Below are 13,249 nucleotides of genomic sequence, written 5' to 3' on the forward strand. Positions count from 1 at the left end.
TCAAAACGAAGCAATTGTTTAACACACAAAATGTCACAATCGAAAGAAAGAATTCAATTTCACGATGTGACGATAATAAAAAAAATGTTGAACGAACGACAAACTTGGCATTTAATTTTCACATTGAACATTTGGGTTTTTTGGAAGAAAGTACAAAAAATCATGTAAATAAGATTTTCCGATATATCCCCCACTCTCAAACAAACATATCTATTTCTAAATCGACAAGAATATTCTCCCTTTTTTTTCTTTCTTGGGTTGCCAGTAAACGATATAGAATATTCCTTATTCGAAAGAATAAAATAAGGAAAAAATAAACATTCATTTCAACTTTTTTTTTCTGTATCTTGAAAATAAGATTCCTGGTGAAAGAAGAATTCCAAGAAAGCCTAAAAAAGCAATGAAAACAAAATCAAACACACCAACAAATATAAAAGATAAGCCAGTGAAGCCGAAATAGTTTTTTTGTTGTTGTTGTTTGTCGTTTGTTTGTTAAAATAGAATTTTGAATTACTTTTCTGTGTTCATTCGATGACCGATATCGTTTTTTATCGTTTCGTTTCGTTTCGTCATTGAAGTTGTGTGATTCAATTTTTATTGCCAAACAAAAATTTCTTTCGAAAAAAAGAAAATAGAAAATATCCAAACTTGATCAAAATTTACATAAGCAATGTGAATGATGCTTTGAAAATGTGATTTATTCATTTTGATTGCATTTCTTCGTCGTCATCTTTTTTACCGAACAAAACGAATTGAGAAAAAAAAACAATAACAATAACCGAAAGGGAAATTTTAAAGAACCGAATCAAATCGAATCGAATGAAAATGAATAAATTGTGAGGGCGTCATACAGTGAGTGAATGAGAAAAGCCATCATATCATCGATTGGGAGCCATATACAAATGCAGAAAAAAATGTCTGTTAATTCTTTTGGCCATTGTGATTATTGGGAATTATTATGAATTCCGGAATCAATAAACTGAATGAATGAAAATGCTTATTATCAACATCATCTTCATCATAATTCTCTTTTCTTTCGTTTTTGGTGGTCTAAAAAAATTTAAATTTCTAAAAACGTTGATTTTGTTGATGATGAAAAACGGTTACTATTTTTTCTTCACAGATAAATTTCCATAAATCAATTAACCTTTACCACTCCGATGTCCCCTGAGAGGGGACATTTCAATGCAAAAAGTCAAAAAAATTTTATGGTCGGAAAATACACGTTTCGATAGGTAGACTAAGAATCTTCGAGTAGAATATAGCTAACATCCAAAAGGCGTTTGGAGTGTTAAGGGTTAAATCAATATCGATGAGTTGTTGAAAAAAAATATCGATTTGATCAACGAAAAAAAATTGATTCGCAAGAATCATCAATTCGACAGAAAAACAGCAGGGATGTGAATGCCGGTAACTTTCTAACTCTCTCTCGAGGACGCATCTTTTTTTTCCACTCGATGATGATGACACATAGAGCGAGATGCTTAACATGTTTCTGCTATAGTGAAGGAGAAGAGAGAAAAAAAATCATAATTTCATTTTCAGTTACGGATGTCATCAAATAATGATCCTATCATTATCATCCACATCATCATCTTTATCAATCGACTTTTCGGATAAAAATTATTATATTGAGTATCGAGACGTGCGATGTATCTTGGTATATTTTTTTTGTTGGAAATCAATTTAATAGACAAAAACAAAATGATTGGCAAAAGACACACACAGGAAAACAAGGAAAAACAATTTTACATTCAGTTTATTTCGTAAACAGAATAAAAATTTGACAAAACAACAAACTTACATTGAACATTTAAAGATGATAATGATAATATCATCATCATCATAACTAATATGGATGAATAATAATAAGAAAGATTTATCAACGATAATAATGATGAATTGAATGTAAATTTAGATTTCATTGATGATGATGAATGTCGTTTATGGTAATAATGATGATGATAATTACAATTATTTTGATGAAATAAATTCACTTGTTGTTGTTGTTGTTGATGTTGCGGAGGATGATGATCACAATTATCAAATATTAGCCTATTAATCCATGATAATGGTGATATTATAATCATATTATTAATGTTATTAATTAGGATGTTTAATCTATTTTTATCATAATCATCGTTATCTTTAGATTTTGCCGATAAATCATTAACAACCTCCATATCATCATTATCTTGAAATTTCCAAGACATTATTCTGTCGATTCTGTTGTTGTTGTTATTAGAAACAAGATTTTGACTTTCATTGATATTTTCCTTTTGGTCATCATCATTAGTTGCTGAATGATGCGTTTCCATTTCATTATTGTTACAACAATGAAATATATCATGCTGTTGTTGTTCCAATTGGAACCTTAAGGTGATGTTTTTATTCAATGATTTTATCATATTTTTTTCAGCGTGTGTGTGTCTATTTTCACATTAATGGTCAAACTTTTTTTCGTTTTTTGTTGAGTTACAAAGATGAACACACACACACACATTACATAATCACAAATATCATTCGATTACAAATCAACCACCATCACCATCAAAAACATCAAAGAATCACACAAAAAAAATATATATCAAAATTCAAATGTCTTTAGGCTAAAACGTGGTTTGGTTTCTTCTTTTTTTTCAGTTTCCAGTTTCCAGTTTCATCATCATCATTATGATGATTCTTTGGTGTTCACGACAATGACATGGGAGACATACCAAAAAAAAAAGTTTGATTTTTTTTGCTTCTTCTATTTTTACTTTGTCGTTGTTGTCGTTGATAAATTCTTTGTAGAATTTGAAATTCTCTACATTGAAGAAATAGAAAAGAAACAAGCAAAACACACAAGTCAATCAATGAATTTTTTCAAGCAAAAAAATAAAAATTACTGAAATTGGATACTTACGTTGTCGTTATTGTTGTGTGTGTGTGTGTAAATAATCAGATTCTCTCTTCTTCTCGAAAGAAAAAGCAAATGTCGATTCGATCAATGTTATCGGAAAGTTTCCTTTCTTCTTTTTAACAAGAATTATTCAAATTGTCGTAAAATTTCCTGATTAATCATATGCTTGATTTGTGAAATTTCCTTGTTGTTGACGTAGAAGAACAGAATTTCACGGTGTGAAACCAAGAAGAAGAACGAAAAACGATCAATGAATGAATCTTTTTTCCAGTGAAATGAAAAAATTGTTAATTTGTGAACAAAATTCAATTGTAAAATTGAATTTTTTTCTTGTTGTTTGTCATCAAACGTAACGATTTTACTTTCTTGAAATGAAGAATTCTCTATAGATAAATAGAAGAAATTTGAAAAATTATTACGATTGAATAAATTTGTATGCGCATTGCTTCAAAGCCAAATTTAAGGGAAAATGAAATTTTTAAGCAAACAAACAAAATTTCTTCCTTTTTTTACAATTTAACTTTTTTTTTTTTTTTTGATTCGTATGACACCATTTATATATCAGAAAAAAAACGTTTTTTGCATGTAAAAAGTTCTTTCGAAAAAAATCGATCAAATTAAGTCAATGTAATGCAAGAATACATAATGCATGTGTATCTGATGGGCATATAATTTGTCTGATTGGAATACACACACACACCATAAACATTATCATCATAATCATTTAGATACCTTGGAGACATTTATTGATCAAACGAAGTTGATAAAGTAGATGTGATGAGAAAGAAGAAAAAAAATGACAATCTTTTTGTTGGACCTGAATGTGTAGAAATAGCCTTCGAGCCTGTATTTGTAGCACACATAACGATGATGATGATAATGTAATTTGATTTTTTGGTCCAAAAAATATTTTTTTTTATTTTTCTGATTCTGGTTATGATTCTATCAATCTTTTTTCCATTTGGTTAATATTAACCGACCAACGAAACATACATCTCATTATTTCGCTATATATAGGTTTTTGTTCTGGTTTTTCTGGTTTTTTTAATATTTTCCAAATCAATCAACCAGACTAACTAATGATTTCTCAATTATAATCTCTCTTGATTGACGTTCAACCCTTGAAATGTTTTTTTTTCATTTTCAGAATCAAAAGTTTCAATTCGTGAAAAAAAATTCAAAAAAATCAAATGAATTTTAGCTGATATTTGTTTCTCTGGCCAAAAAACAAAAAAGTTGAAAAATTTTCCCGGAAAAAAAGTTTTTTTTTGTGCAAAAGTTTCCATAAAAAAAACTAAAATCATTCAATTTGAATATGATTTTTTTTTGTTACAGGAAACTTCCCCGAAAAAAATTTCCGAAAAACTTTTTCTTTATTGACCTCATAAAATTTTCAAAAAAAACGAAAAAATCTTCAAAGTGAAATTAAATTGAAACGCGTGTGTCATTCATTCATTCATTCAAGTCATCCAACCTATTTATAGAAATGTCTTTAATTATTTTGTCTTTGGCCAACCAACCAACCAACCAACCAAACAGCCAATCAATTTTTTTTTCTTCAAAAAAAAATGACTGCAGAAAAGACAGACTAATCCAGCATCAGCATATTACCCCATTATTTTCACATAAAAATTTCGTCAACAAGATTTTAGCAGCTTATGCGTTTGTTTGCGTGCGATGTGATCAAAAAAAAAAAAAAAAATGTGCTGCATAAATGAGCTGCAATACTTTTTATTTATTTCTTCTTTAGCCAAAAGGCTATTTTTAGATTTGTTTTTTTGTTCATTCCAGATGACCAAACCAAAAATCGTAGAATCCACTTTTGAAAATCATCATCATCATAACTTTTTTTTTTGTTGTTGTTGCTCGGGGTTAACCCACTTGTGATGGTAATAAATATTTTTTTTTCAAAAAAAAACAACACGCTAAAACGGGATTAAAACTCAAATCATAAATTTATAAAATCTTTTACTAAATTATATGGATGATAATTCCAATTTCATTTCATTTCATTTACACAATGGATTATCACACACACACACACAAACACATCCTGATGATCAATTCAATTCATAAAAAACCACCGAATCATCTTTCTGTTTCAATCATTTTATTTCAAAGTTTCTTCACACACAAACAAGCGAAAAAAAAAACAATAATCAAAACCAAAACAAATCGAGAACAAACAAATATTATTACTAGAAAAATAACAACTAAAAAAAACCGCCAATGGTGATTACCAAATCGAAAAAACAACAACAAAACAAAACTTGTAACGAACCAAAGAAGAAAAAAAATTGATAAAGTGTAGATTGCAAAAGTGCAAAAGAAAAAAAAATGGTTTGTTGTTTTTTCAGTTAGTTTGTTAGTTTTTTCCTTACCAAACAATAAGATAATATCCTTATTGAAGGAAGGAAAGCCACCACTTGAAATCCACTTGATAAGAGGAGGGGGGAAATAACAATGATAACATGATGATGATGATGATGGTATTCAATCAAACATGGATCATCATATTCATCACACACACACATCCACATCATTATCAAAAAGATCAAACTTTTTTTCTGGCTAGGGAAAACATATGAACAAATTCAAGCTGTGATGATGATGAAAAGAATTTCTCAAATTTTTTTTTCTCAATAATAATAATAATGAAAAAAACATGGAACAATATGCAAACATCAAAAAACAAAACAAGCAAAAGAAACGAGAAAAACTTTTGTTTTAAGTTTTGATTTTTTTTTGGCTGGCCTGAGTTAGACAAAGTAAATGATGAAAATATGAGGGGGGAGGAAACTGAATGTACAGAATTTCTGGATTTTTGTTTTCTGGATTTTTTTCTAGAGAATCAGGTTCATTACCGTGTTCTGTTCACGATGATGATCAGTTGATTTTCTTTCTTTCTTTTGAACAAACTTTGAACTTGAGAAAATCGATTCGAATGAAATTGTAAAGAAACATTACAAGATGAAAAAAATGTTCAATAGAAAAGTTTTTTCTTTTTGGTCCAGAAATAACAACAAAGAAATGAAAATGAAAAGAAAATTGCATGTCATCGATATCCGTAAAAGATCTGGCCAAATGTGATTTGAATAGAATCAATAAATCAAACTGTGATGATGATGAAGAAAGTAACCAATGAATTCTACGAATGAATATTTCGATTCGACAATTTTTAGCTGGCTATTTTTCTATTGTGAGGGGATAGTGTTAAGGGGAAAATGGATTCCATTTTCATTGAATGAAGAAAAAAAAAGTTATCGACATTTGAATTTGAGAAATCTTGATAACAGAACTTTATAAAAGTTTGTTTTTTGAATAACAAATTCTTGTTAACTAAATAATGATTCTTCTTTTATCATAGTCAAAATGAATTGACAAGTTAATTTCTAGGCAAGTGAGAATTTGAAAGAATTGAAAAAATAGGTGAAATTTTTCAACACAAGGATTTTGAATAATCTTCATTCTTCGAAGAAGAATATTCTCCTGTCTGACAGCTTGTAGTTGTCTTTTGTGTGTGTGTCTGTCTAAAGCAGCCAAATTGGCCATTGGCAATTGGCAATTTTCAATTCAATTCTTTAAGAATTTGAAACGAAACGAAATTCAATCTTTCAAATGATTGTTTATGATGGGAAAATCGATCAACAACCAAGCGAATGGAAAAAATTGATTATCTCAAAGACGTGCATCAAAACAACAGAAAAACAAAAAAAAACTTGAGAAAAATTGTTTTTTGGGATCATCATGTAAGTGGCAAAACGAAAAATTGAATTTTTCAACGAAAAAACAAAAACAGAAAAACAAACAGCGAGTTTTGACAGCAAACTTTACATTTTTTTTCTTATCATAATGTAGTCATTGAATTCGTTTCGTTTTTGATAAACGAATATCCATATTCTTCATTTGCCAGAGACAACAAGAATTTTTTTTTGACATTTATCAATTGAATTTATTTCTGGTTATATTTTTCCAGAATTTCAAGAAAAAAAATTGATAAATATGGATAATCTTTCTTTCAATCGTCGTCTTTCGTTATTTACTGTTGTTTGTCGAGCACGTATCAAATGTCAAAAAAGGAAAAATTTTCAAATTTGTTTCTGTGTTTTCTGACTAACTGTTTTGTTCAGAAAACAAAACTTATCATTTCAATCGATCGATCGATCATCAATTGAACATGAATATTGTTTTTTATCATCATCATCAAACCTCAAATCATCTCGTTTATCTAATAAATTCTTGATATAAAAAAAAAAATTTGAATTTACTTAGCTTCAAATTCATTCAAAGTCAATTTGAAAATTCAATTCAAAGAATTACATGTCAAGAATTTGACTGAATTCTGTTGGCCAAACAAACAACAACAAACAAAAACAGATAAACAAAACGAAATCTAGTTGAATCATCATTCGATTCAATTCAATGATGATCAGCATTAGAAAAAACCATACAACCAAACCAATGATGATGATGATGATTATCACGAAAATCATCAAAATGTAAATGAAAATGAAAAAACCCTAATGATGATGATGATGATGAGAATTTACTATTTTTTTGGGCGTTTGTGTTATACGAATTTACGAAAAATAATTTTTTATTGAAATCAAATTAGAAAATGATGATGATGACAATGTTAGGCGAGGAAATTCAATGTCATGACAAAACACACACACACACATAGGGTAATCGTGGAAATGAATATAAATTAACCATTACCACCACCACTACTATCATTATGCAATGCAATGAATGTTTATCTGGGTTTGTAACTGGGATTATCTGGTTGATGATTTGTTGGTAGGTAGCCATATGTCGATCGACCTAATGATGATGATGAATTTTTTCTTGCTGTAATTCTCACGCGAAAAAAACAACAACAAAATTTTTTTTACGAAAAATTTCACTGAATGAATCGACAACAACAACAAGACGAGGTTAAAACTTGGAAAAAAAGGTAAAACATAAAAATACCTGGATGTAATACAACAAAACAACAGCAACATTGTATTTTGACGATGTTGATGATCAATAATTATAATGATGTGAATGAATGAAAAGTTTGCAAAAAATCGATTTGATCGATTCACCATCATCATCATCATTAGATTAGATTAAAGCTCATCATCATCGATAAACTATATATACATGTTTGATCGATTCGATTCAGACATTTTCCTTCATATATTTTTATTGATGATCGATCCATAATTCACCTTTTTTCTTTAGGAAAATTTATTCGATAATGATGATGATGAGGTAATGCATCATTCATCTTGTTATCCAATAAAAACCGGGATGATAATTTGATGGTGGTGAATCCAAAAATCTATTTTCAATGGATTTCAATCATTGATTTCTGATTGATCGAATGAATGAATAATGATTAGGTGAAAAACAACATAAAGATCCATTCAGATAAAAAAATTCATTAATTCAGTTTTTTTTATATTCAATAAAATGATAATGAAGGTAGCTAAATTTGAGAAGAAAATGTTTTTTCTATTCATTTTTTAGTTTTTTACCTGTGTGTACCTGTGTTTGTCTATCTTGTTTTTCGATGATAAAATATATGAATTATGTCGACGATGACGACAACAACAACAACATGTTTGACTTGGAGATAACAGCCAAGTAAAGTAAAGTAAAGTCAAATCAGTCAGGACAAGTAGATCAAGTCAAACAAGCCAAAAAATTAGAAAAATTAATCAACTAAATGGATGATAAAACATTTGTGTGCACACTGTGTTTTTGACAGAATCTACAAGACGACCTAAAAGATAAAATTCTTTACACACAAAAAAAAGTTCAAACTAATGTCACCTTATTGGATATATTTTTTTCTTCTTTTGGCCAAATTGAGATTGTGTATCGATTAAAAAAAATCGACATTGAAAAAGTGTAGAGCAAGGAAAAAATCCTTTGACATGTCCATGACATGTAGAACACGAAAAACAACGAAAAAACAAAAACGATTGTCGATGATGATTCTTATCACACTACCATCATTGAATTGGTGTGACCTGATGGACACATCAACACAACTGGCCATAATCATCATTATCATTCGAGAGAGGTTATCAGCGGTGAAAAAAAATCAATCAGTGAAAAAAAAATATGGAAAAAAGATGTTACAAATTCAACATTATCATATTCACGCGCAGCTGTGAATGACACACACACAAAACAATATTTTTAATCAAAAAAATGTTTTCGATTCGACCAAAACCAAACCAGGAAAAATCAGTGCAAAAAAAAAGAGTTGTTATTGTTATTGCTGATGATGTTATCATTCAAATTTCTATTGCCAAAAATGATGATGATGAAAAAAAACTTATCAATTGCACGAGATCTTCATTTATCCATCGAGGAAAAAAAAAATAAAACATCAAGATCTTTATTTATATCGGCAAAAAATGAAGATAAAGAGATGCGGATGATGATAAGTAAGTGAAGGATTCCGGTAAAAAAGAAAGAAGGCATATAAATCTTTCTCTTTGTGAATATATAAATCAAAAGAATTCTCAATATCAAACGGTCATTGTTATCGTTATATAACAATAGGAAACAAAAAAATACTTGAAAAGCTAAAAAAGACAATTCATTCAATCTTTGAAAAGGCAAAACAAAACAAAACATAAAAAAGTTAAGCAAGTAGGCGTATTATCCCCAAACGAACAAAAGAAAATTCTTTATCATCGTCATTATCATTGATGATGGAAGAAGAAAAGATGCTAAAGAATTTGTTCATTTGGCGAAAAGATTAGATAAAAAAAGTAAATTCTATGGATTTTTTCTTTTCTTGGTTATCATTATCATTATCAAGTAGAATCACACATAGGATTCCGACCGAAAGAATCCGGAAAAAAACAAATTTTCTGATTGTTTTTCTGAGGGAAAACCGTAATTCAAGTCAAAGAAAAACCCAGAAAAAAAATCAATTAATCGGATTGGTACACGGTGGTTGAATTCGAATCGGTAATTAATTTTTTCTTTCTTTGATTTTTTGGCTGGTTTATCAACCAAAATGCAAGCAAAATTCACTTTTGCTTGTCATTTTCTCCAATCAAGCTTGATTGAAAAATTATCAGAATAAATGCAATCGACTTGATTGGAAATTGTTTCCAAAAAACTGTTTCTGCTTGCCTCTGACTGACTCACTGTTTCTGCCTGCCTGATAATCAAAGTATTAATTATTTTAATTAAACCAAAAAAAAAAATCCGAATTTTATCATTGCATCGATCGAAAGTAAATGAAACAAAAACACACGGAATGTGTCAATCAAACAGCCAAAAACACTAATTTTATTGTGTTATTCTTTGACGGTAAATATTACTGCTGATCATTATCATCAAAAATAACAAAGGAGTGGTATGTCATTGCTTTCACTTAAAATAAAGAACCGCATCCATTCAAAAAGATGCTAAAAAAAATTCGTTACACTGCACACACCGAGACAATTGCACGAATAAAACAAAAAAAAAAAACGTTAATGATGATTATGTGGTTTTCATTTACTATTGGTTTACCACCACTAAAACAAAACAAAAAAAACCTTAATTAAGAATAATTATCGTCATTATTTGGCTCCAAACATTAAACAAAACAAACAATGCAATCCCTATGCAACAACAAACAAAACAAAAACATACCTATCCTGTGCCATCATTCCTCGAATGAATAAAAAACATTTGGATGACATTTTTTTTCTATTCATTCGGTAAATAAAATAGAAAGATTCACATAGACACCCACACAGAGAAATGAAATTCCAAGATGTAATTTACTTACTTACTTAAGGAATTTTTGTTTTCTTTTGACTTGCTGGTTGGCTGAACGAAAATCAAGATGTTTATCGTATTTATCAAAGTCAAAAAGCCAAAAAATTATTATTCAACGTAGCCAAACAAATTATTCGGTTCATTCACACTTTGTTTTTTTCGTTTATTCTGAACTAATAAAATGACAAAAAACACGAAAAAAAGATTCCCGGTGATGACAATGACAAAGATGATCAGTAGAAAACAGACAAAATGGTTTGTCATCAAAACAGAACAGAAAATCGATTGAAAATGATCGAAATCGATCAATCAATCAATCAATCGGAAATGAAATGAAAAAAAAGTAGAAATTTTTTGACAAACAAATTTTGGCTGTTGAATAAATGAATAGATCGATCGATCGATCAACAATCGATTTGAGAAACTGATGATTACGTAATGACGAAAACGAAAAAAAAAGATAATTTCAGGTTTTGCACAAAAAAAAACACAAACACAGAAGTTGGAAAAAAAATTTAAAATTACTGAAAAAATTTTATCGATTTTAAACAGTTTTGAAAAGGAATGAAGAAAAACTTGTGACAAAATGAGAAAATGAAAAACTCACGAAAAAGACACCAAAACAATCAACAAAACTTGTTGAAGAATCAAACAAAAGTCGACTTTATCAAAAATTCACATTAAAAAGAATATCAACAGTGGTTGTCTTTTTTTTTGGCAAAAAAATCAAATTCAATTACACAATCGATCAATGATCAATCAATCAATCTGGAGAAATGAAAAAAAATTCACAAGTTTGGGAACCAAACTAATTTTCCATTTAAATATAACCAAACCAAACGGGTAATTTTCAAAATTTTGAATAAAAATAATGTTCGTTAGGCTGATGATGTTGACTGTATCAACTTTGAAACCAGACTAACTAAACTGCAAAATTTTCAAATGCTACACGCGAACAAAAATCATTCATTCACTCCATACACACTCCATACTAACTAAGTAAGTGAAAAAGAAGAGAAAAAGAAAAAATTATCCGACGCACGCAAGCAAGCCAAAAAAAAGATATATAACCAGGATTCAACAACACTGTACTCTCTCTGTCGGTGTCTCTCTTTATTCAGTCATCATCATTACCAGATGCTACATATATACCAATATCGTTGATGGTAGTAGTGGTTTTTTTTCGTTTGTAAAGTTTTTTGCAAAATATTGTTGAGACAACAGAATTTTTAATTTTTTTATTTAATTTCTGCTGTTGGAACCATTCAATTTGAATCTGAAAAAAGCCAAAAACACTTTCGCCCTTAGAATCTCTATTGATTGATTGATCAAGTTTATCAAATAAGTGGATATCCCCAAAAGAGTTTAACATCATTGTGCTGACCTCAGGTCATCTGACCAGAGAGACAAAATTACCAGCTGGCCTTTTGGCCATTTGGTCATCCAAACATTGATCATTCAAATGATAACCACCGATGTCGAATGTCAGTAAAGTGAATGACCCGAAATGAAATGAAAATATGGAACCACACAGCTGAAAAGGTTTTTGTTTTCAAAATTTATTCAATAAAAACAAAAAAAAAAATTATCGATTTTTCAATGATAATCGATCAATCGAAGTTATGAATTTTTTATGATTTAAATAACAAAAACCAAAAAATCAATCAAAATCAATAAAAAAAACAAAACAATAGCCGCATCATCGATAACCAAACAAAAAACATTTTCAAAAATCAAAGGTTTGCATCGATAAAAACACAATGGTATCATCATCAATGTCAAGTATATTTCTGTTGAAAATTTGGCGCCATTAACCACTATAATTATTATCATCATCAAATGATGAAGATGTTGTTTTTTGGGATCGGTCAAATGTGATCAAATCTAAATTACCTCATCATCATCAAAATCATTGAAGCTTCTGGGCAGATGTTTTTTTCATTTCGCAATGATCATCATCATCAAGTTAAAGAAACCTTTTAATGCATATCATCAGATGATGATTCTGTCAGATGAATTGCTTTATTTCAAATCGAGAAGAAATGTTTTTGTTTTTCAGTTTTTAATTACACTTTTAATTCTCTTCAAAAAGAAACTCTTCAACAACAAATACCGAAATGTTATAATTAAGTCGGACCAAGATACCGAGATATATCAAATGAAAGTTACTGAAACTTGCAATTATTATTATCATCATTGCCAAATGTGGACATTTATTTTATCATCCAAAAATGTTGGCCCAAAAATAACAATGATTATTGTTGTAAAACAAACAAGCATCACCCGAAGAAAAACTAAAACTGAGATTTCGATTGTCAACCATCAAACATTGACATGTTTTTAAGATATGTTTTTTTTGAAAAAAGACATTTCGTCGTCGTAAAAAAATATCTTGGTTCTTTCGCAAGATGATATGGCGGGAAAAAACCATGTTTCAGAATAATAATCGTAAAAAATATAACCCTAAAGACGAATCGAAGGTCAAATCCATCAATATATGGTCATCATCAATATGGTCATAACGGATTTTTTTTTCGGTCATAAAACGAAACGAATTTGAATTTT

The 13,249-nt window shown here is 29.1% G+C and overlaps 1 protein-coding gene across 3 annotated transcripts in view; it reads right to left on the reverse strand.

Annotated features, from left to right (window-relative positions):
- The window catches only part of LOC113799773 (uncharacterized), a 52,873-nt gene that overhangs the window by 28,083 nt on the left and 11,541 nt on the right, over positions 1-13,249 (reverse strand). Inside the window, exons 1-3 of one of the 3 annotated variants that reach the window (XM_075822959.1) lie at positions 10,699-11,621; positions 2,906-3,285; positions 1,805-2,806 (exon numbers count right to left, since the gene is read on the reverse strand). In XM_075822959.1, coding sequence (XP_075679074.1) covers positions 1,805-2,408 — 604 coding nt within the window. In that variant the 5' untranslated portion in view covers positions 2,409-2,806; positions 2,906-3,285; positions 10,699-11,621. Of the gene's footprint in view, positions 1-1,804; positions 2,807-2,905; positions 3,286-10,694; positions 11,622-13,249 lie in introns of those variants that run through there. The other 2 variants (XM_075822960.1, XM_075822958.1) reach the window with 2 other exon arrangements.

This window comes from Dermatophagoides pteronyssinus, unplaced genomic scaffold (assembly GCF_027571235.1).
Source record: "Dermatophagoides pteronyssinus isolate colony J.1.1.1.1 unplaced genomic scaffold, Derpt_VIB-CSIC_2022.12 sq0022, whole genome shotgun sequence".
Lineage (NCBI taxonomy): Eukaryota > Metazoa > Arthropoda > Arachnida > Sarcoptiformes > Pyroglyphidae > Dermatophagoides > Dermatophagoides pteronyssinus.